Genomic DNA, 24,580 nt, shown 5'->3' with positions numbered 1-24,580 from the left:
AGCCACAACATCACAACAGTGTAAACATATGGGATGCAGTTTTCTTGTCTCGTGGAAATAGCCTGCGAAATTAATTAATTTCCCTTTTATTACATTTCTTCTTACTAACGCCATTCTTTTTTTCTTTTTTTTTTTAATAATATTTGGGTAGATTTTTTTTCAGTATCTTAAGCTGCTTTTTTCAGTGACCAATTGTTCTCTCTGTTTCTTTCTTCTTCACTTTTGCTCTTTTTGAGGGTCTCTTCGCGCGCTTTAAGACCACAAAAGGGGAAGGATTAGGAGGCTTCACGATAATTTCTGTTTTTTTTTTTTTGGTTTCAGTGAGTTCTAGAAATGGAGAGAAAGCAGGGTTTCTTTTCGGTGGTCAGGGGGTTGTCTCCGAGTCGGTCGCGAGCAAAGAGTCCGGCGAGGAGTGCGTCACCAATGTCGAGCTTACTGCGGCGGAGGAGGAACAATAATAGCCACTATGTGTCGCAGCCGGAGCCGTTAATTTTTAGGTCTGGGAACCTGAGGCCAGCGGAGACTTTGTCGCCGTTGAAGGAAGGTCCCGATCCGGATGGAACGGACGGTGGAGATTCGAGGATGGAAGGTAGGTGGTCCCAGTGGATGAAAGGTCAGCTGGCACGCGCTCCTTCCGTTTCGACTTCAACGTGTAAACGCTCCGATCTGAGGTTGTTGCTTGGAGTCTTGGGTGCGCCTTTGGCGCCTGTGCACGTCAGCGCTTTGGAGCCTTTCCCACACCTCAGCATTAAAGATACCCCAATTGTTAGTCCCCCCCCCCCCCCCCACCCCTCTCTCTTTTTGTTCCCTAATGCTGCATTTAATTGCTTGGTTTAAAAAGCTCTAATTTTTAAAGTCAGGTGAAACTTTCGCCGAAAGTGCTGGAATTTGGTTATTAAAGTCTTTTACTAAGATTTTAATGTTAGGTTTGACGTTTCCTTCACGTCTTGAGAAATGGGAAGGAGTAAAATAAATTAATTCATAATTTTTGTGAACAAATGTTAAGCTCTGCATGTTGATATAGTAGTTAAATGATATAACTTCATCTACCCGGACGATCAAAGGGTCTTTTTTTTTTTTTGGCAATGTGTTTGATTTGCTATTTGCTTTCAGTGGTTTATTGATCAAGGAGGAGAAAAAAAGGTTAGATTTTTATGGGATTATAATATGATGGAGTTGTTTTTGAATCTGGTTCTGCTGTTGGGTTTTTCATGCATGTTTCAGGTGCTCATTTTGGGGCAGAAATAAAGCTAAATGGAGGAATTTGTTTAGTACTGCTTTTTTTTAGGGTTCTAGGTTCCCATGGAAGTAACTCTTTGTAACGTGCTTCTTTTTATAATTTTTTCAGGAATCTTCATCTGCTCAATACATATTACAGCAGTATAGTGCTGCTTCAGGTGGGCAAAAGCTTCAAAACTCCACCCACAATGCTTATGCTATGGGAAGGGTGAGAATGATAGCTTCTGAGTTTGAGACGGCTAACAAGGTCATTAAGAATCGGAATTCTTCTAAAGCTGCAGAGTCAGGTGGGTTTGTCTTGTGGCAAATGAATCCGGACATGTGGTATGTCGAGCTTGCACTTGGTGATAGCAAGGTTCATGCAGGATGCAATGGGAAGCTCGTGTGGAGGCACACTCCTTGGCTTGGTGCACATGCTGCTAAAGGGCCTGTAAGGCCACTGCGCCGTGCACTGCAGGTAAAGTTGTTGTCTTTGCTTATTTACTGCTCTTTCATCTAAATTTATTTCTCGTTATGCATAATCATTTACCCAATGATTCAAAACTCTATTCTTGTTCAGGGTCTTGATCCAAGAACAACAGCAAGCATGTTTACAAATGCAAGATGTATTGGTGAAAAGAATATAAATGGGGAAGACTGCTTTATCCTCAAGCTTTGTGCCGATCCTGTAACGTTGAAGGCCAGGAGTGAAGGACCTGCTGAGATCATAAGACATGTTTTATTTGGCTACTTCAGCCAGAAAACAGGGCTTCTTCTGCACTTGGAAGACTCACATTTAACCAGAATTCAGAACAATGGGGGCGATGCTGTGTACTGGGAGACTACAATCAATTCATTTCTTGAGGATTACAGACCTGTTGAGGGAATAATGATTGCTCACTCGGGTCGCTCTGTGGTGACGCTTTTCCGCTTTGGAGATACTGCAATGAGCCACACTAGGACCAGGATGGAAGAAGCATGGGCAATTGAAGAAGTGGCATTCAATGTTCCGGGCCTGTCAATGGACTGTTTCATACCCCCAGCTGAAATAAGATTGGCTTCAATTAGTGAAGCCTGTGAATTCTCTCCGGGTCCAAGGGTAAAAACTACTGTGGCTACTGCACCATGTCGAGCCAAAGTTAGTACACTAGATAAAAGTTCATGACCCAGATGGTAACAAGTGTCATGTGAAAGATGGATATTTAAGGAAGAGGGCTTTAGCAAAGTATCACACGACTAGATGTAATACTTTTAGTTGACTAACTAATTAGAAGGTAAAATCGGAATTGTAGTTGTCTTGTCTGTGAGAATTTTGTATTGTATCAACGTCTCTTTAAATTTGTAAATACAGGACAGTGATCTTCATATTTTCGCAGGTTAATACCAATGTAGTTTTTATCCCCCAAAGGAATGCCATTAAGGAATCAGTAGTTGCTTTTTTTTTTTTCTGGGTGACTGGCTAACTGCTCGCTAAGGTTAACATTTCTTTTCACGTTTATTAAAGGCCACTTCTCATTGTGTTCTTATGATCTCTCTTCTAGTAAAAGGAATAAGACCAAACTAATTTTCTAATGCAAAAGAGGCAAAAGCTTTATGGTAAATACAGATGACATTGAACTTTAGCCGGATGGTTCTTGAGGTGTTTATGTGCCTTTATGGAGTGCTTTAAGAGAAAATTAGGAAAAGCCAACCATCACGTATGTTCAGTCCAAGTATCCAAGGGCTCGAAAATGGCTATATAGGTGAGGAGGGTAAAAAGGGGTCGTCCAAAAGCTTATTATATGTCTTGTTTTATGCCATAGTGCAAATGTAGTGGAATTTTTGTGTCATAGGGCGAGCGCGATGGAATGTTTTAACAATGACGAGGCCAAAGCTTGCTTTGCAACTTCCATCACATATTTCTGAATACCAAGTTGTAAAGTATAAAGAGTGGGTGGGCTGTGCATTTCTCAAGTTCTTTACGCCACACAATCGTAGGTAACAAAATATGGCAAGTTGCCTGAGAACTGAAACTTCTTATTATTGTTTTTATTAGTTGTTGAATTACCCAATTAAGTTAACAACTCCAAATCCTACATTTCATGAAGACACAAACCTTAGAGTTAGTTCAAATTTGAGAAAGAAGTTTTAGCATGGTTGAGCGTGGCCTGCATTTAGCGTGCAACGGTATAGCGTTGGGCTTGATGAATCCAGCTCCAGCAATCGTATCAATCATCTCATCACCAAACCTCGACAACTCAAAGCACTGAATCAATGACCCAAGTGTCAATGCCCTCTCCAGGACAACCCCTCCTCCCTGCTCCAAATGGCATCGACTTGAATCCATCTCTTGCACCCTCTAGTCCTTCAAACCTCTCTGGCTTGAATCTTGTTGGGTCCTCCCAAGTCTTGGGGTCATTCTGTAGGGCCAATAAATTTACCAATTGCATCGTGCCACTTGGAACTAGGAAACACTCTACCATGCATTCCTCTGATGATTCATGAGGTACCAGCATTGGAACTGGTGGGTACATTCTCAAAGTTTCACTGATGATGCTGCGGAGGTAAGGAAGTTCAACCAGGTCGGACTCATCAATTAGACGCTCATGTCCCACGGTGTTGACAATTTCAGTTTGAGCCTTTTTAAGCATTTCTGGGTGGTTTAGCAAAAGTGAAAGCGGCCACTCCATAGTGTTAATTGAACTTTCCGTTCCTGCCATCAATGGAATCTATCCTAAAATTGTGAGATCATTGTATTATCAATAAATCAAAGAAGAAAGATATTTGAATTATTAATTATATTTACCATGTAATATAAGAACAAAGAAGGGAACATATAGATCTTAGAAGCATGAGGCCTTTAATGATCTCATCTGTGTAATACTCAGATTCTGATTCTTGCAGTGACAGCAAAATCTCAATCATGGTCTTCTTCCTTTCTCCATCAGGATCACTCCTCATTTTTCTTCTATACTGTTCTATCAGATCTTGCATGAATTTATCTCTCGTTTTTCCACACGCCATGAATCTCATCTCCAGCTTCCTGGACTTAAGCCATGGTAAGAAGTCACCTAAGTTTGTAGGAGAACTCAACTCGAGCGCCTCATTTTGAATCTCTCGAAACTTTCTGGCTTCCTCAACATCTTCCTCGTTCTCACGGCCACAATACCTTTTTCCTTCTATCAACCTCATCATCACATTGAAAGTCAACTCAAAGAAGGCTCTCTTAAATTCAACAGGTTCATCTTGATGCCTAAGAGCTTTCTCATCAATGACTTTACCTCATCCATGCGTACGCCTAACAGCAATTGGAGGCGGCTAGTTGACAAAAAGCTTGATTGATGCAATTCGTCTGAGATTTCGCCAGTGATCACCGTAAGGAGCCCCAAGAGAGGGCGGTGTAGTCGTAAGCCAAGTGTTTTCCAATGAGCAAGTGAGGGCTATTGGCGAAAATGATGTCATTCTTGGTGAAGCAGTCTTCAGCAGCAGACGGTGATGTGACAACGAGGACTGGACGTGACCCGAATTTGAAGAAGAGTAGAGGGCCATTACGATTTGCAATGGTAGACAGTGTTCTGTAGAGGGGTTTTTTCAAGAGATAGAGGTGGCCAATGATGGGTAGACAAGGAATAGGACTTGGAGGAACGTTATAGATTCTGTTTAGGAAGTGGTTTGTGAAAACATACAACGCTATGGATATTGGTAGGTACAGATACCAGCTCGCCATGGAAGTTCATTAAGCTTCAAAATGTAGCATGCCCTGTTTCATGACAAGGCAAGGTTTTATTTTTTATTATCCAACCCCTTTCTGACGTGTGTGGTAGAAAAGAAAGAAAATGAATGCAAAGGAAGGATAAGAAAGGGAAAGACAAGGAAAGGGAAGAATTTTGTTTTTTTCTTTTTTGATAATTAAGAACTAAGGATTAGTAAGAGAAAAAATAAAAGTTAAGGAGATTAATCATTTCTTTTTTGCTTAATATGACAATTTTACACTTAACACACTTTTACTATAAATTCCTATAATATTTAAGATTCTTTTTTGACCAATAATATTGAAGATTCTTAATTTTATTTTTGAAGTCTAGAATTTTATACAAGATCTAATAATTTTAAAAAATTATAATACTCCATCCTTCCATTTTTGTTGTCAATCTTTTTTTTCTTATGTCTTAAAATTATTTCTTTTTTTTTAACACTTAAATATCTTTTTTTTATTTTTCAAAATTATTTTTTTAGAATTTTTTTTTACTTGTTGGCATTAAAAATTTTGAAACATCAAACTTATAAAAAAAATTAATATTATATATACACCAAAATCAAAACTTTTTTTTTAAAAAAATTCTATGAAAATAATGAGGGAAATACAATATGGGAAGGGTGAAATAATTTTTTAAAATCATATATATTTTTTATTCAATGAAAATCTAATAAAAATAATGGTTAATTTATCATTACAACATAAGTAAAAGAAATGATAAATAAGGAATTACAAAATTAATGAGCAACAAATATCTATTTCCACTCTTGGAACTACCAAATACATAAGTGAACAAATAATAATAAAATATTGACTGCACTATAAATATAATTATAAACAATAAGAGAAAATTATCATGAAAAATTTAAGAACATAGATTTTGAATGAGTTAATGACAAAAATGATTCTTAAACAATAGCTAAATGTTCAAATGGGTACTCCAACATTTCAGGAGTAATGTGTTAAATGAACTAATAAACTAAAACGATGAACGAACTCTTTTCCCCACCCTTTCCTTCCTTCAGTTTTCCTTTCTAACAAACACATTATTAATGGACTTTACCAATAATTGATGAAGACAATGACTTAGACTTTTGCTTTCCAATTGGTCAAATACCATGACTTTGTTTCTCAGTTATCGATCAACTGAGCCACCAATAAACAAAGATTCTAAATTGAACAAGAGGCTTATGATGATATCTTGTGTTTATAATTATCAGTTTGTGTCCACAAAAGCTGGAGATAAACTGTTTTGAATGGGTATCATGATCTTTCTTTTGATAATAATTTTAATCAAATTCAATTCAATCCATGAAATCAATCATACACTCTCCAAAGTGAAACTACTCTATTTTGCAATCAAATTAGACCAAAATGTTCTCTGCTCCATGCCTCAGATAATCACTGCAGAATTAAGGGTAATAGAATAGAAACACCAAGAATTGAATCCAGGTGTTCATCATTTTCGAGGTTTCAACTCAAGAATGAAAACAGATGCATAAAAACTCAAAACAATTTGCTATTAGTCTAAATAAATCCAGCTTTAAGGAATCTAGTTACCCATCATCATCATTAACTAGAGTACAGAAGAGCAAGGCAAAGATTATAAACTTAAACCCTACATTAGGCAAATACATATGCTTCATCAGTTCACTATATCAACAATATTGTTCCATATTCTTCATAAAGTAAAATATCATAAAAATCCACTAAGCTCAAGCAGCTTTCATGAAAGCTTCACTTTTCAAAGTTCAAACTCCAATATACGGGGGAGAAATCACAACTTTATAGAGAATCGGGTTTAAATTTGAGAAAGCAAATTAACAAAGGGTTGGCGTGGCCGACACCTTGCTTGCAAAGGTTGAACCTTGGGCATGGTAACGCTAGCCCCTTCCGTCATATCCACCATCTCCTTACCAATTCTCTCCCACTCAAAGCATTGAATTATTGACCCCAATGTCAACCCAACCATGCGCATGGCTAATCCTTCTCCAGGACAGCTCCTCCTCCCTGACCCAAATGGCATTAACTTGAACCCAACTTTAGACCCCACCAAATCTTCAAATCTCTCGGGCTTAAATTTAGTGGGCTCATTCCAATCGATAGGATCATTATGTATGGCCCAAGCGTTCACCAGTAACATGGTGCCACGCGGTATACTATACCCTCCGACCACGCAATCTTTCGATGACTCGTGTGGTATTAACAGCGGAACGACTGGTTTGATCCGCATAGTCTCGCTTATGATGCAATAAAGATAAGGAAGATTAGCCAAATCTGATTCGTCCATCAACCGATCTTGTCCAACCACGTTATCCATTTCAGTTTGTGCCTTCTGCAATATTTCCGAATGGTTCAAAAGGAAAGACATCGCCCACTCCAATGTCCCCGCTGAAGTATCAGTTCCTGCAAGAAGCAAAACCTGTGCCATTTAAGGAACCAGATTAGGACACTGTTCAATGAAACAAATCAAGAACAAGAAAATTAAAATATTGTATATTGCAGCTTACCATCATGAGACTTCTAATAGTTTCATCCTTGTAGTTTTCAGGCTCTTGTTCTTGCAAAGACAACAAGACTTCAATCATGTTCTTTTTCTTGTCTGTGGATAAGGAACTTTTCCCATTATTCACTTTACTTCTCCATTCTTCTACCAATTCCTGCGCAAATCTATCTCTGTTTTGATGTAAGTTGATCATCCTTTTCTCGCTCTTTTCAACCCACTTCAACACTGGCAAAAAATCTCCCATATTTGCTGAGTCACCCAAAAGAAATGTTTCCCTCACTATTTCACGAAACCTACTGGCTTCCTCAACTTCCGCCACGTTGTCACCGTAGTATCTTTTTCCCGCTATCATCCGCATCATCACGTTCAGCGTTAGCTCGAAGAGTGTGGATTTCAACTCCACCGTCCGATCTTGATTCTTGAACAGCTTGCGAAGAAGCAAGCGGACCTCATCAAGGCGCGTGACGGAGAGCAACTGGAGACAATTGGTTGAAAGAAGTTGAAGAGAAGCTATTCGCCTCAGGTTTCGCCAGTTGTCACCGTAGGAAGACCATACAAGGCTGGTGTAGTTATAACCCAAATGCTTACCAACAAGAAGTGAGGGGCGGTTGGCAAAGACGATGTCATTTTTGGTGAAGCATTCCTCGGCTGCGGATTGAGATGAGATGAGGAGAACAGGGCGAGAACCAAAATAGAGGAAAAGTATTGGGCCATGTTTGTTAGAGATTTTCGCCAGGGAACGGTGGAGAGGTCTCTTGAGAAGTAGGTGGAAGTGGCCAATGATTGGTAAACTGGGAAAAGGGACTGGAGGATGGTTTTGAAACTTGTGGAGGAAGTGGGTAGTGATTGAATAAAGGGCTAGAAAGAGGAGGATTTGTAGAAACATGATGGATAACCTGGGAGGTTTGATGGATTTCTGTTCTGAAAGATAATAGTATCGGCTGTTCGAGGCTTATCGTTGAGATAAATTTAGTTCCAAGAAGAAAATAATTTTTTTTGGATAAGTATAGGTGTTTTATTATTCAAAGGAAGCAAGGAAAAAAGAATATGCTATTGCAGTAAAAAATTAACAAATACAAAACAATACTTGTGTACAATCAAGGAAACCCAATTTTTCAGTTATAACAAATGGAGGGACGTCCCTAGTCAACCCTTGCGTCATTCCACCTAGCCTGAATCTGACAGTGTCAAGAATGCAGGAAAAAAAATCTTTTAACTGTGACATAATGTTGCGTCTGAATTAATAATTATAATAATATAAAAATAATAATTAATAATTAATAATAAAAAATATAAAAAATAAAACACATTAAGATTTACATGAAAAACCTTTTAATATAGAAAAAAAAATTACGGACTATCAAAAAAATTTTCACTATCAAATAATAGGTATATAAAGTTCTTCTCTAGCTAAAATTAGAGTTAATCAATAACTAGATAAATAATTAAAGAAATCTCACCAAATAAGTGACTCAACAAATACACCCTGAATTTGTTCCTAGAGAGCTTCAAACTCGATCTTCATCGTTCAGAATGTAGAACTCTGAATCATAAACCTCCTGACAAGGTTCCAACTCAATCATATCACAAATCAACTTCCGTTCAACCAACTCTTCATTCTCCTTTTTCTCTCTGTTTTTTTTTGCTTTTCTTCTTTTTCTACTTGGTTTTCGACACACACACTTAAAATAACCTCACCTCTTTTTTATTAAGTAACTAGGGCTCTGTGTAAAATGAAAGATCAAAACCCATGACCTTTACTTGGTTTAAAATTACTTACATGAGGCTGGACCCCATTTTCGTAATAATCTCCCCCTCCAACCCTATTAGGAGGAGATTCATCACCATAACAGTTTCATTTGGAACTTACCTTGGCCAGAGAACTCATTTCGGTCAAGTTACTACAAAGCTCAAGCTTTTTCTTAGGAAGTATCTTAGTCAACATATCTACTACATTCTTATCAGTATGAACTTTTTTCAATAGCATCTGCTGTTCTTCAATCACTGAACGTAACTATGATATCTAACATCAATGTGCTTTGTTCTAGCATGGTACATAGTATTCTTACTCAAATCTAAAGCACTTTGGCTATCACAAAATATCACATACTCTTTTTGATTCAACCTCAATTCAAGAAGAAAATATTTCATCCAAAACATTTCTTTACATGCTTCAGTTACTGTAATATACTCAACCTCTGTAGTTGACAAAGCAACGCACTTCTGTAACTTAGATTGTCAAGATACAGCTCTTCTTGTAAAAGTGAACAAATATCTTGAAGTAAATTTCCTACCATCAAGATCGCCTGTCACATCAGCAACAGTAAATCCTTCTAGAACTGGTTATGAAACTCCATAAGTCAAGCACATTTTTGAGGTACCCATTAAATATCTAAAAATCTATTTCACTGCTTCCCAGTGAACCTTTCTCAGATTAGAAAGAAATTTGCTCACTACACCAACTGCATGAGCAATATCAGGCCTTGTACAAACCATAAGATACATTAAAGAACCGACTGTAGAAAAATAATAAATACTAGACATAGCTAGTTGCTCTTTCTTAGACACTGGATAAGATTTCTTACTTAGATAAAAATGGTTGGCAAGTGAACTGCTAACTGATTTAGCATGTTGCATGTTGAATCTATCAAGCACTCGTTCAACATACTTTTCCTGTGACAATCACAGCTTTTCAGCTCTCCTATCTCGGATAATATCCATACCAAAAATCTACTTTGCTGGACCTAAATCTTTCATATCAAAGGACTTAGATAATTATTCTTTCAACTTGTAAATCATACTAGCATCTTGTCCTACAATCAACATATCATCAACATATAATAATAGGATAATGAAATTACCATTAGAAAATTATTTAACATACACACAAGAATCTGTTGCTATTTTTTTATAGCTAAGACTCATCATAAAAGAATCAAACTTCTTGTACCACTATCGTGGAGCTTGTTTCAAGCCATATAAGTTTTTCTTCAATTTGCAAGTTAAGTGCTATTTCTCTTTCACTTCAAAACTTCAGGCTGATTCATATAAATGTCTTCCAGTAAATCACCATGCAAAAATACAATTTTAACATCAAGTTACTCAAGCTCAAGATTCAAACTAGATGTTAATCCCAATACCACTCGAATAGAACTCATTTTTACAACTAGAGTAAAAATTTCATCGAAATCAATGCCTGGTTTTTGAGAAAAACTTTTTACTACCAATCAAGCTTTGTACCTCACTAGTTTGTCACCATCATTTTTTAACTTGAACACCCATTTATTCTTTAATGGCCTCTTCCCTATTGGAAGTTTAACAAGATCATAAGTACCATTCTTTCACAATAACTTCATCTCTTCTTTCATTGCTTTTAACCAGTACTCTCTATCCGAAGTAGCCTGCACATCTTGAAAGTTTTCTGGCTTCCCTTCACTGGTAACTAAAATAAAATCTAAACTTGGATACCTGGTAGATGACTTACGCTTTCTAGTAAATCTTCTGGGCTGAGACTCTACATCACTTGATGCCAAAGGTAGCTCCTCCTGCTCAACACTCTCAGGTAGAGAAGATTGCTCTCCCTGCTCAAAACTAATTATATCTGGCTCATCACCAACTGTGGTTGGCTCATTCATATCCTCAAGTTCTGTTTCTTGCTCATTTCTACCATCTGTGGCTCTTTCCTGTGAAATCTCTGTCGATGTTGAAACATCACACTTAACAGTAACTCGTGTAGTCTTCTCATTTTTCTCAAAGTCTGCTATGATTTTTTTTCATGAAAGATCACATTTCTACTTCTGACTGTCTTTTTCTTTGTTGGATCCTATACCCTGTAACCAAATTTTTCATCACCATATCTTACAAACACACACTGTGTGGTTTTACTGTCAAGCTTTGATCTCTGTTTTTTCGACACATGCATGAATGCTTTACATCCAAAAACTTTCAAATGAGAGTATGAAGTATCTTTCCTTGTCCACACTCTTTCTGAAATGTCAAAGCTCAAAAAAATTGATGGTGACCTGTTAAGTAAATAACAAACTGTGTTGACTACTTCACCCCAGAATGACTTTGATAATTTTGCCATCCTTAACATACATCTAACTTTTTCTACAATGGTGCGATTCATTCTTTCAGCTATACCATTATGCTGCGGTGTTTCAGGTTTTGTCATCTCATACCTCATCTCATGCTTTGAACAATACTTTTCAAAGCCTTTAGATGTGTATTCTCCACTATTATCAGTTCAAATACACTTCAAGGGTAACCCTGTCATCCTTTCAATCATGAAATAAAATTTTTAAAAATACTGCAGTACCTGACTTTTGTATTTCAACATATACACCCAAGTCTTACGTGAAGCATTATCAATAAAAGTAACAAAATATCTGCTACCACCTAATGACTCAACCTCAATGAGACCACATACGTCAGAATAAATTAATTTCAATATATTTTCTTTTCTCTGAGAACTTTTACGAAAAGAAACTCTATGATGCTTACCAAACAAATAATAATCACATGAATCGAGAGACATATCTTTGGTTAAGGGAATGAGAGACTGTCTTGCCAAAATCTGTAACTTTTTTTCACTAATGTGTGCCAACTTCTTATGCAACAAGTTTGCTGAAGCATCATTTTCAACGGTATTTACCTGATTACCGTTTAATTGTATCCATGTCTTATACATTGTGCAGCATAGTTTTCTTCTTGCAACTATCATAGATATTTTGAGAAGCTTCCACTATCCGTTCTTTTGTCGACTTTCATATCCCTCTTTATCAAAGATATTAATAGCAAGCAAGTTTATTCCCATATTTGAAATGTGTCTGACATCCCTCAAAGTCAACATGCAGCCTGTACTAGTTTGTACAACAATATCACCAATCCCAACAATCTACGACACACTCTTGTTTCCCATCTTGGTATAACCAAAGTCTCCTACCTTGTAAGTTGTAAACAACTATCTCTTAAAAACACAATGATATGTCACTTTTGTGTCAACTATCCACTCAATATCGGAATCACTAACATGATTACAATCACCATGTGTACAAATCAAAGTAACTGAATCACTATCTGAATTTATTGCTGTAACATTATCATCATCTGAACTCTTACTTTTTTCATCTTTTCGCTCTTACTTTAAGATTTTATAGTTTCGTTTTATGTGACATGCCTTACTAGAATAAAAACACTTCACTTTACCTCTAGACTTGGATATATGTTTAGACTTACCACGACCTTTTGAGTTCTGACCTCTATCGATGTTTCTACCCCTGTTCTCTATGACTAGAGCTTGATTCCCAGGGTCTACATCTTTTCACCTTGCTTCTTTAGTAAGCATACTGTCTTTTACTATCTCCAATATCACCTTATAATCATGAGCTGAATTAAAAACAGTCACAACTAGAGTATTCCAGCTATCTAGCAATGAACTCAAAAGAAATAATGCCTTCATTTCATCATCCATCTTAAGCTCTTCAATAGTTATCTGATTAAATATATCTTAAAAATCACTCAAGTGTTCTGTAACAGATCGTCCATCTCTGTACTATAAAGTTACAAGCTTTTTAACAAGCATAACTTTATTCATATCTATTTTTTCTCATACAATACTGCCAATTTTTTTCAAACAATGTGAGCATCTGACTCCTGCGCTACATGATGAAACACGTTGATATCAACCCATTTTCTGATTGTAGCCAGCGTCTTTTTACCTAGCTTCTTTCAGCTTTCATATTTCATATCTGCTAGTTAAGCTAAATCACCCAATATTGACTCATACAAATCTTTGCAGTATAGATAATCCTTCATCATAGGTTTTCAAATTGAATAATTTGATGCTGTCAATTTTATCATGGAACATGTATCATCTTTCATGATCTCAAACAGAATTTACTTCTATCCTAGGTTGCTTTTGTATCGATGTCTCAAAATAACCCTCGCTCTGATATCATTTGTTGCGTCTGAAGCAATAATCACAACAATACAGAAGCAATAGACAACAATCAATAATAAAAAATGCAAAAAAAATAAAGCACACCAAGATTTACGTGAAAAACTCTCCAGTGTAGAGGAAAAAAATCACGGACCACCAGAAAAACCTTCACTATCAAATAATAGGTATACAAAGTTCTTCTTTAGCTAAAACTAGAGCTAATCAACAACTAGAGAAACAATTGGAGAAATCTCACCAAATAAGTGACTCAATAAATACACCATGGATTTATTCCTAGAGAGCTTCAAACCCGATCTTCACCGTTCAGAATGTAGAACTCTGAATCATAAACCTCCTGACAAGGTTCCAACTCAATCGGATCACGGATCGACTTCCGTTCAACCAACTCTTCCTTCTCATTTTCTCTCTGCTTTTTTTAGCTTTTTTTCTTTTTCTACTTGATTTTCGACACACACACTTAAAACAATCCCACCTCTTTTTTATTAACTAACTAGGACTCTGTGTAAAATGAAAAATCAAGGTTTATGACCTTTACTTGATCCAAAACCACTTACATGAAATTAGATCCCATTTTTTTAACAGTTCAAAAGTTAGAGTGGATGAAGAAAAGAAGTACAAGCAACCAACTCATCAACATGTAGGTTTATACTTTTTTTTCCCCTTCTATATCTTCAATATTGGAAAATTCAAACTGGCAGCGGGCGAATGAGATACGAAGTTTACTTCACTACACTCTGTTCTAACTTGGTTTAATGGGGGACCCCATAAGTCTCCTGATGCTTAGAGAATATGGTCCTGTATCCTCTATAATCAGGTTTAATTGTAAATCCTGAAACTGTTGGTCATTGCCTTTCTGTAAAAAACTGAACTCCACTTATATCAGCATCTTTTAGCCATTCATTAGAATCAATTCTGCAAGTTTGGGAACGAATAGCATTAGCTTTCTTTCCATTCATTAGACTTATGCCGATGATGTGTTTCCTCAGAGTCCAAATGTTCCGTTTACATTTGTGAAGCTGTACTAAACTGTATTGGTTATACTATGTATTATAAGTTTTCTTTCTTAGAAAACAATCTTCCCAGTTTCACTTTCTTCAATGAGGCTAGATTGCGAATCCAGTCTTAATCATCATGAGCTTAGAAATTATCACAGCTATTTTCCACGCGGATTGTGCAGGGAAGCGAGAAAGAAAGCAAATTTATGCATCCTAACACAGCTCGATGTCCATTTAGAAACTTCACCACTCGAAATCATCACAACAGAAATAGTACCAACTTATGCAAGCTCCATACACTAGTACTGAATTATAAATAATTTGACTCATTAGAGACAGATTGAAACTTGTAGAACTGATTTTCATGAATTTTCTTCTGTAGGCAGCAATGTTTAAATAGTAGCCGCATAACCTTGAGATCTTCAACATTTGTACTAAATAGTGCACGCACACGCGCGTCTATATATATATATATATATAATATGAAGACACAGGTTGAGGCATGATCAGGGACACCACCTTTGGATATTGAAGCTGTGGTACCTCAAACATTTTTGGCGAGTCTCCACCAGAATGCGCATTGCAATTACCATTATCATGACATAGAGGTTGGTTGCTAAAGTTTTTGACTTTGTACATCCATCATTCATCAGATTTTTCCTCATTTTAATTTAAAGTGAGAGATTTCTGATTTGGTGAGCCCTTAATTTGTGTAGTCCAAGCTTCCTGACTCTATTTTGGTGAATTAAACAAACACCCCGATGCATTCAATGGCAAACTAAACAAATTTTGGTATAATTGAAGCTTCTTCCAGAATCAAAAGTTAATCCTATCAGATTCAGAAAAGATTAAACTATGGTAGAAAATGGCGTATGTCCTAGTTTTCTAGACATGTCGAAGACCCTACTCAAATAGCTTTTAGAAGTCAAAGTAATATTAGATTTGATGAACTCAAGCAAAAAAAATCTAAGGTTCCAGACATCATCATGACGAGTATGCACAGGAAATCTAGAAATTTGTTCAAATCTGATTTATTGGTTGAATTTTGGACATTTTCGAAGATTTGACTGACCTGTTGTCCTGTTTAACTGATGCCTGGTCATATAAGACAAAACAGGTTTTGAAAAATGTAAAGTGTGGCGTGAAAGAGAAGAAAAACAACGGAGAAAAGTGAGCAAAATGCAATGTGAAACAGCATTGTTCAGGTTTAAGAATTCAACCAGGGGGCCTAACCCCTCACGTCACCAATGGCCAGGACCACACTGACCCCATCAAAGAACACAGATTTAACAAAGCCAATTACAACCATTTAATAATCTTCCATTGCTCTGGACAGAAGCGGGATGGGGGTCAAAAATATGATTTTACGTTAAAAATATAAATGATATATTAATATTCGTAATTTATTTAAATTTAATTTAAATAAATTTTAAATTCGATTCGATTATTATCTAATCGAATTCGAATAATTCGATTCATCGATTGAATTGAATTCAAATATTTTTATTCTCAATTCGAATAGTCTGCGAGTCTAATCGAATTTTTATATTTAATTTTTTATTATTTTAATTAATAAAATATCTCGAATTCGAGTTCAAACTCGAACACAAATAATTAAACTCTTATTGAGTATAAAAATCAAATTTATTTTAACATATTAATCAAACTTAATTGAACGATTTTGAGTAGTTCGATTTCAATCACAATCAAATTTGAGTTAAAAAAATAAAACTCGATCGAGTTCGAGTCGCGAATTGAAAATCAAACTCAAACTTGAATTTTTTACTGTATCAACTCGACTCGACTTGATTACATTCTTATTTTACACCATAAAACTATAAAATTAGACAAATAACCAATAAAATTTAGTGTTTGCACCAATCATAAAATATATATATATATATATATATTTGTTAAAAAAAATGAAATATGAAAATGATTAGTGTTCTCTTTTGTTTTATCAAAATGAACTTTCAAAAAGTAATTTTCAAAAAGCATTGTTATTTTTTCCTGAAGGGTTTTTTTGTTTGTCTTCTATTTTTTTAAAATTTTATTTTGATTATAATAGTTATATTAACATAATTATTAAAATATTCAAAATATCTATTATTATTAAATTATTACAAATACTTATTATTTATAGTAATATTTACTATTATAATATTAAAAACAGTAATATTGTCATAAGAAATTATTAAAGTAGTAATATTATATATTAAAGTAGCATTTTCATATAAATGTTATTACTAAAATAGTAATATTTTACATTAAAAGTATTTCTTATTAATATGAAAAATTAATATTTTAAAGATAACATTTACCAATAAAATATTTATTCTTAAGCATAAATAGTAATATTTATCATTAAAATATAAAATATTTATTATTAAAATGACAAAAGTGATCATTTATTATATTAGTATTAAAATATTAAAAGTATTTAATTTAATAATATTAATATTTAAATTTTAAAAAAGATTTACATATGAATATTTTAGTATTTCTAAATAAAAAATTAAAATTAAAATTAACTAAAATAATTATTTATTAATATAATAATATTTCAAACTGAGCCGTAAGCCCAAATTAAAGGTAAAAAAGTCTGTCGTGCGGAAGGAAAGGTTTAGATGAAATTTTTTGGGTGAAATTCGTAAAGCTTTTTATTAAAATTAATTAAATAAAAATTAAAATTGATAGATTGAAAATTTTAGTTACATAAATTAAGTGTGTAAAATTTTTTTAAAAAATTTTAAAAAATTTTTAAATAAATATTTTTAGTAAAATATTAACAAAATTTTTATTGTTAAATAAGTATCAAGTTTGAATTATAAATAACATATTTAATAATTTTTTATATATTATTAATTTTCACATTAAATTTTTTCAATTTATTGATTTAAAATTTTTTATTAAATTTTTTATTAAATCATTTTTTAAAAAAATTTCATAAACTTCATTTAAAAAATTTTATGTAAATTTTATCCCTTGTGGGATGGGTTCAGTGTGAGGGAAGGTTTCTTTTATGCTTGGGCACGATTGAAAATCGTCAAAGAAGATAATTTTCAAGTTTCGAAGCTCAATTTTCGCTCACCATCAAGCGAATTTCGTTGAGCATTTGTGTTTTGGTGCTGATTGGTCGATGGGTCCAGCAGATGTTACTCATCTTATCTGAATAGGCTTTGGGTACTAATTTCTTATTACTTCTATTGTTTTCATTATTTTTTTACTCTTTGATAGAACATAAAAGGAGATAAAGAAGATACATGATCCGGATTTGGCTGCTTTTGATCATAAATGGAGGAACACAGACATCCAATCCATCACTCATCATCAACTTTCTTTCTAACATAAGCAATTTACAATCAATTAAAGAGTCGGGTGAATGAATTTACAATTAACACATTAGTTCAATTTTCAGCGGCGGAGTTGCAGCCTGTTCTGCATTACTTGCATATATATATATAAATGGATGTCACTGATCTGTGGAAAATTTGAATGGGTAGTAGATGAGTAGCTTAATCAATCATTTCTTTTCCACTTAATTAAATAAATGCAACAAAGTACAATGTGTCAGGACATCACTGGAATCACCCCCCAGTAAACCTGTGAAGACTTGATACTTTTCGGAGAAAAAAGAGGAGCACATTGGCTTAGTTTCAAATACGGAAAACGGTTCTTAAGCTTAGATTACAAAATCCTTTTCATGCGCCGCTAGGTGTCACTACACCACTTGGCCACCTTCCATTTGCTTCCCAATTCCTTCTTCACCGAATATTTATGGTACCAGAAAATTAACCCTAACACTGCCCAAATCCTGGAAGCCTTGTACCAAATCTTTGTTCTAAAGCAATGGATTCCCTAAAGAAAAAGGGGAAGATGACTGCCATTTTTACCAACCCTAAAACCAGCGATATGGACAACATGGTTATGCGGCAGACATGCACCACTCCGTGTTGTTTCTTTTGTATCATGAAAGAGCCAGAACCATCTCTCAGAAGAGCTGGAATAGCAAGTTGTTTCAAGGAAATGCCTCTCAACAGAGATGACCAACAACATGTTTTGGTGCTGAGTGGTCTCTGGAATATTGCCATGACGCAGCCAGATGATCCAGAGTTCCCATCCCTCGGCATCTTTGACTGCATGGCAAGTTTCATTGACAAAGGAATCAATGATAGAAGCTGGCTTCTTAGGGACCAGAACATTTACATTCCTTACTATGCTGCTCATGTCATTGGTTCTTATACTATGAACAAGGTGGAGTATGCAGAGAAAGCTGTCCTGGCAGGTGTGATACCTCCATTAATGGAGCTTCTAAGAGGAAAGATAAGTTGGGTTGAGCAAAGAGTTGCGGTTCGAGCTCTTGGTCACCTTGCAAGCTATGATAAAACCTTTGAAGCAGTAGCAGCTTACGAAGAGGAGGTGGTGAGACTAGGTATGCACTTGGCTTCTAATTGTTTGGATGAAGTGTATGTTAAGTTTGTAGGTGTGAAGGGTAAGAGTAAGAGGTCAAGATATCACTGTGACTTGCTTACAAGAGGAGTTGGTGGTTTAGAAATGGAGAACCGAAAGGCTGAAGAATGGGCTAGTCAGCTCCAGTGCTGGTCTCTCTATCTTCTCAACTGCTTTGCTTGCAAAGAGAGATCTTTGAATCTTATTTGTAAGCAAGAGTTTTTGACAGATTTGTCTGGAATGTGGGGTGGATTGGGAAATCACTCATCACCAGCTGGGGTGGGACTGATCAGAATTTTGTGCTACAGTAAATATGGAAGAAAAAGCATCTCTGAATCTAAGGAGGTCATAAAGTATCTATGTCATCTCTCGAGATCATCAGATGATTGGCAGTACATGGGCATTGATAGCTTTCTATTGCTTCTCAAAGACACAGATACAAGGTACAAGGTTATTGAAATTGCCACCATGTTTCTCATCGATTTGGTAGAACTCAAAAGCCTTGGAGACAGATCATGCTTAGGTGAAACAATCGCAGAAGCCCTCCTCTTAGATTATAAACAAAACAAATTTAGAATCAAGAACAGCCAAGTTCAAAAGGCGCTACAGGAAACATGGGAGTTAAAGGTAGAAAGGAGAAAGAGAGAGAAAACTATGTCTGAGGAAAAACTTGAAGAGAGAAGGGACTTAGCAAACCTGATAAAGCAACAAGCAAACCATAGGTTCTGGTTAGGAGATGTAGAAGCAGCAGTAAACAGCTATACTGAAGCATTAGATGCATGCCCTTTGAAGCTTAGAAAAGAGAGAATGGTTCTCTACAGTAATAGAGCTCAGTGTTATTTGCTACTTAGGGACCCTGACGCCGCCATTAGAGACTCAACTCGAGCTCTTTGCCTCTCCAATCCTACAAATTCTCATGGTAAAAGTCTTTGGAGAAGATCACAGGCTTATGACATGAAGGGATTGGGTAAAGAGAGCTTAATGGACTGTATAATGTTCATCATTAATGGTCGCATCTACTCAGAGACTAACAAGCGTGTGAAGATTCCATACTATGCAGCTCGTATGATCAGCAAACAGATGGGTGTCACATGGCTGTTTGCCAATGCCCACTCGAAGGCCACAATCAGTCATCTGAGAAAAGTACAGGAATCAAACGATGATTATGAGATAAATAGCAATGAGGATCAGCAAGAATATGACGAAATGATGAGAATGATGAAGGAGAAGAAAAGTATTGCATCTGGTGAGCATATACTTGATTATCATAAAGTAGCACAGTCATCACTGCAACTCAATCTTCCGAAAATTCAAATGGTTATATATATAGTAGTACCTTTAGCTTTCGTGAGTGTAGTGTTTCATGACTTTTTGCTGGTGACTTTTTTCAGGTCTTTCAACCATAATTGAAGAACCTTTAATTGTAAAGGAAAGAAATTGGAGAGAGATTAAAAGGGCAAGAAGAAGAAACAAAGCTGAAGTGGCTCGCCGAATGTAAACCAAAATCAGATCACTTCATGTTGAAGCAATGATGCCTTAGCATCAAATTTTCCATATATGGTTAAATATTCTCAAATTCTCCATGACATTGGAGATGATTAGTCATTAAGAAAATGCCATGGAGAAATGTATCGGCTGTTTTGAGTTATAGTTCTTTGATTGTACGAGTTCCATAGGTGGAAGAAGAAAAAACACAATAGCCATGACTGATGATGACTTCAATTTTATGATGGAAGTGGAATGCCAGTGGTGTTGCCAGTGGATCTTTTATATTTTTCAGAAGTAAAATTATGTAGGAAGGGTGGGAAGGACCACTTGAGCACATTGTTGAAAAATTGTTTTGAATGAAGAACAAAACAAAAATCAACCAAAAGCAGAAAAAAGCCAACCTTTTATCAATCATATCATTGGTCCAACATTCGATTTTTTACTGTTTGTCATTTTCATTGGTGCCACTTAGCTAAGCCAGATATACATAGCAGAATCCTAGCATAACCCATGAAAGCCATTAAATCAAGATTATAAGAAAACTATCTTTTGATATTTATTATAAAAATGCTTTCATTATCATTTTGCTAGAATATACACTATCCCAAAACCATTAACACAAACAGGGATACTGAATAAAAGTGTAGAAAAGCTGAAAATTCAGCAGTCCAATCTACCAAGCTTTAATTCCGAAGAATGAAAATACTAAACGCATACGAAGTAAGGGTTAAATCATCATATAGACATGTATACATATTTATAACAGCTTTAGATAATTATTGTGTAATATGAAAACCATAATCAGCATTTTACGCACTAATCCCTGTCTGGTATATGTATAATGACCGGAGTGCATCCATTCAAGGTTTTATAAAAAAAATCATTGTGCGCTTTAAGTTAGGCAGATTTGCACCTTAATTTCTTGACTGCGGCTCCACTATGGAGCTAAACATATATATATATATATATATGTGTGTGTATACTACTCTTGTATCATACATTAATGTTCTTTGTTTATTTACTTTTTGCTCCAGTCATCGCCTCTAGGGTTGTACGGTTGTTTTTTGAATCTAAGGCTTGTTTTAAGCTATGGACCATATCTCCAATTGAGGCTGCTCATAGCTTAGGATCTTACCTAAGGTTATTTCGTCTCTTTCTCGGTTTCCCCATTATTCATAGATGTAAGTGGATAATGGGTTTTTTCTATTACAAGAAGGGAAGATACCGAAATCTTTAACTCGCTTCTTTCCTTTTGGCAAAAAGTTGTTTGCTTTGTCTATGACTCCCTGTTCGTTATTAATAGTATGCAGTGTTCTACTTGGGCTAAAGCCCGAGTTCCTGAAGCCCAACCTTGCATCTTATTGGGCTGATTTTAATAGAAGATATTCTATTCCTTCGGATGCTGATTTGATTCGATTTGATATCGGCGGCGATGGATCCTTGCGCGAGAAATGAATGGATGACTAACCTTAACAATAAATGCTTTTCATTGAAGTCGAAATGAAGATTTTTTATTTTTATATTTGAAATTATAAAATAATTAAAATTAAAAATTTAATATTTATCAATAAATATGGAAAAAAAATTTCTCTTACGAATTGATATTACGTTACTTGTCTACTCGTTAAACTATAGCATATATATCAAGTCTAAATTCAAACCTTACCTCTAAACTCATCATAAGAAAAACAAAAGAGGATTAAGGAACTAATAACACGGTACTTCAAGTGGCTTCCACTCAAGGTCAAGGAAATAATATGGTAATTCAATCGGTAATTGGCGTTGTAAGTTGTTACCAGTGACACTGGACATTCAATCAATGAAAATTGCATTTATTTTTTTAAAATTTTGCAGAACAAAATTGAGAAAGATGAAGAACCGAGAAGCTTCCAGAGCGTTGGTTTGGTGGTTGGAGTGACCGGCATAGTCGGTAACAGCTTGGCTGAAATCCTTACTTCATCCGACACCCCGGCGGCCCATGGAAAGCATACGGGGTGGCTCGTCGACCCATTCCAAACTGAACGCCGAGCATCCAATCGAGTATATTCAATGCGACATATCCGATCCGAAGGACACCGAATCGAAGCTCTCCCAACGCACCGACGTCACCCCCATCTTTTACGTCAGCTGATCAACCGATCATCTTAAGCCGCGAATTGTGATATTAACGGTTCTATGCACCGCAATGTTTTGCCTTACGTGATCCCTAACGCACCCAATCTCCGCCAAATCTGTCTTCAAACCGTAGCCAAACAATACCTCGGACCGCTCGACTTGTTAGATAAAATCCAACCGCACGATCCGCCTTTTACCGAAGATTGCCACGGTTAAACGCTCCCAATTTTTACCACACTCAAGAAGACATCTTCTTTGAAGAAAAGGAGAAAAATGAAGGATTAACCTGGTCGGTGCACCGACCCGAAACGATATTCGGGTACGAACGCCGTTGGAACCCTTTGCGTTTACGCCCCGATTTGTAAACATGAAGAGAAACCGTTATTGTTTCCTGGAAGCAAAGCCGCTTGGGAATGTTACTACAATGTTTCGGATGCGGTTTTGATTGTTAAGCAACAGATATGGGCGGCGGTGGATCCTCATGCCAAAAACGAAGCTTTTAATGTGAATAATGGGAATGTTTATAAGTGGAAGCATTTGTGGAGCGCTTTGGCGGAGCAGTTTGGGATTGAAGAATTTGGGGTTGGTGGAGATGATGAAAGGGAGGGAAGGAGTTTGGGAAGAGATAGTGAAGGAGAAACAGTTGCAGGAGACGAGGTTGTAGGAGGTGGGAGTTTGGTGGTTTATGGATGTGATCCTATCAGCTGAGGTGCCGCTTTAGAGTATGAATAAGAGAAAGGAGCCCGGGTTTTTGGGGTTTAGGAATTCCAGGAACTAGTTTGTTACTTGGACTGATAAGATGAAGGCTTACAAGATCGTGCCTTGATTCAATAAACTTTCTTACCTTCCAAGAAAAGCTTTTGTTGCATTTGGGAAATGCTGTATGGTTTTCCCTCTTCTTTTTTCTTTCTTTTTGCTTATAATGATCCCTTATTCTTTATGTTGTAGAAGCTTGAATTATGCAATAAAAACTTCTCGACTAGATAAAGCTTAGTGGGCAATATACTGTGTATTGTAAATCACTTTAAGATCAAATTTCATATTTTATGCATTTTGATGTTATAGACTGAGATGCAACCATGAAGCAAATAGATTACTTAACACAGATTACTATGTTAAGTACTTTTACCATATGTTTTAGTTGTTTATTTTCCGGAATTAATCATCTTATCAAAGGTTGTTTCTGTCGAAATTTTGAAGTATTAGTGTTCTGTATCATTGTTGCTGACATTTATCTTTCAACATATGTGAAATCTGTTTTCATAAGTTTGGGGCGGTAGTTATGCCTAGGGGTGTAAATGATACATTAGTACTCGCAAGTTACTCGGGTTCGATTCAAAAAAAATTCGAATTCGGTTCGATTATTGTCGAGTTGAGCTCGAGCTCGAGTAGCTTGACTTATCGATCGAGTCGAATTCGAATATTTTTATATCTGATTCGAGTAACTTACGAGTTTAATCGAGCTTTTTATATTTAAATATATTTTTATTATTTTAATTAATAAAATATTTCGAGTCCGAGTTTGAGTTTGAGCTTGAGCATGAATAATCGAACTCTTGTCGAGTATACGAATCGAGCTTATTTTTACATATTAATCGAGCTTAATCGAGCGAACTCGAGTAACTCGAATTCGATCACGAATCGTGCTCGAGCTTGAAAAATAAAACTCGATCGAGCTCGAATCGAATATCAAACCCCAAATTATGAGTCAAACTCAAGCTCAAACTTCTCATTATTTGACTCGGTTGGACTCGTTTACGGCCCTAATTATGACAACTTCAAAATTGAAGCTCTTGATTGTCGCAGCTAAAGATCCGTTAAAGTCATCATGAAGGCCCTGAATAAGATTAGCAATCGTCCATTATCATTAAGACGCTCGGCTCGGATTAGGTGTAAGGTTTGTCCCAAGCGAATATCAAAGAAAGCCCAGAGAGTAGCCCTAGCCCATCAGCCTGACCCAAATTTATTGCTCTTCTTAGATATATTGCTAGACCCTCGAGTCCTTTTATTAGGATTTAGGACTTTTCCAGGCCTCCAAACTACCCACTGTCATCTGAATGAAGCTACTCGAAAATATTTTGGTTTGTGAAAATACTGCAGAGCTCTTCGAT

The 24,580-nt window shown here is 35.9% G+C and overlaps 3 protein-coding genes and 2 pseudogenes across 4 annotated transcripts; 3 read left to right on the top strand and 2 right to left on the bottom strand.

Annotated features, from left to right (window-relative positions):
* On the top strand, positions 1 to 2,638 carry LOC111312570 (uncharacterized). 2 transcript variants are annotated; one of them, XM_089767146.1, is made up of 4 exons: positions 3 to 765; positions 1,349 to 1,526; positions 1,605 to 1,696; positions 1,799 to 2,599. In XM_089767146.1, exons 1-4 carry the CDS (start codon positions 334 to 336, stop codon positions 2,381 to 2,383), a joined length of 1,287 nt encoding a protein of 428 aa, XP_089623272.1. In that variant the 5' UTR covers positions 3 to 333; the 3' UTR covers positions 2,384 to 2,599. The 2 variants fall into 2 exon arrangements, with proteins under 2 accessions (XP_022768693.2, XP_089623272.1); XM_022912958.2 differs by having other exon boundaries at positions 1 to 765; positions 1,349 to 1,696; positions 1,799 to 2,638.
* A 137-nt stretch (positions 2,639 to 2,775) lies between these two features.
* Positions 2,776 to 5,112, bottom strand: LOC111312574 (cytochrome P450 81Q32-like; annotated as a pseudogene).
* A 1,261-nt stretch (positions 5,113 to 6,373) lies between these two features.
* LOC111311346 (cytochrome P450 81Q32-like) lies at positions 6,374 to 8,555 on the bottom strand. The gene is made up of 2 exons (XM_022910722.2): positions 7,465 to 8,555; positions 6,374 to 7,376 (listed from the first exon to the last, which is right to left on the bottom strand). The coding sequence occupies exons 1-2, from the start codon at positions 8,344 to 8,346 to the stop codon at positions 6,756 to 6,758; spliced, it is 1,503 nt and encodes a 500-aa protein (XP_022766457.2). The 5' UTR covers positions 8,347 to 8,555; the 3' UTR covers positions 6,374 to 6,755.
* A 9,711-nt stretch (positions 8,556 to 18,266) lies between these two features.
* LOC111310829 (uncharacterized) lies at positions 18,267 to 20,396 on the top strand. Its single transcript, XM_089767112.1, has 2 exons — positions 18,267 to 20,112; positions 20,258 to 20,396. Exons 1-2 carry the CDS (start codon positions 18,267 to 18,269, stop codon positions 20,362 to 20,364), a joined length of 1,953 nt encoding a protein of 650 aa, XP_089623238.1. The 3' UTR covers positions 20,365 to 20,396.
* A 2,133-nt stretch (positions 20,397 to 22,529) lies between these two features.
* LOC111310828 (3-oxo-Delta(4,5)-steroid 5-beta-reductase pseudogene) lies at positions 22,530 to 23,414 on the top strand (annotated as a pseudogene).
* The last annotated feature ends 1,166 nt before the right edge of the window (positions 23,415 to 24,580 follow it).

The sequence above is a fragment of the Durio zibethinus genome, chromosome 1 (assembly GCF_047325235.1).
Source record: "Durio zibethinus cultivar Kanyao isolate XHJ-2024 chromosome 1, ASM4732523v1, whole genome shotgun sequence".
Classification (NCBI taxonomy): Eukaryota; Viridiplantae; Streptophyta; class Magnoliopsida; order Malvales; family Malvaceae; genus Durio; species Durio zibethinus.
This window is presented reverse-complemented; position numbering and strand designations above follow the sequence as displayed.

Excerpts from the sequence above, each read along its gene's own strand:
- LOC111312570 (XM_022912958.2), top strand. The coding sequence starts at position 334 with ATGGAGAGAAAGCAGGGTTTCTTTTCGGTGGTCAGGGGGTTGTCTCCG. Across the intron at positions 766-1,348 it reads GCATTAAAGATACCCCAATT|GAATCTTCATCTGCTCAATA; the intron begins GTTAGTCCCCCC and ends TAATTTTTTCAG. Across the intron at positions 1,697-1,798 it reads CACTGCGCCGTGCACTGCAG|GGTCTTGATCCAAGAACAAC; the intron begins GTAAAGTTGTTG and ends ATTCTTGTTCAG.
- LOC111311346 (XM_022910722.2), bottom strand. The coding sequence starts at position 8,346 with ATGTTTCTACAAATCCTCCTCTTTCTAGCCCTTTATTCAATCACTACC. Across the intron at positions 7,377-7,464 it reads CTATTAGAAGTCTCATGATG|GTTTTGCTTCTTGCAGGAAC; the intron begins GTAAGCTGCAAT and ends TAAATGGCACAG.
- LOC111310829 (XM_089767112.1), top strand. The coding sequence starts at position 18,267 with ATGGATTCCCTAAAGAAAAAGGGGAAGATGACTGCCATTTTTACCAAC. Across the intron at positions 20,113-20,257 it reads GAAGAAAAGTATTGCATCTG|GTCTTTCAACCATAATTGAA; the intron begins GTGAGCATATAC and ends GACTTTTTTCAG.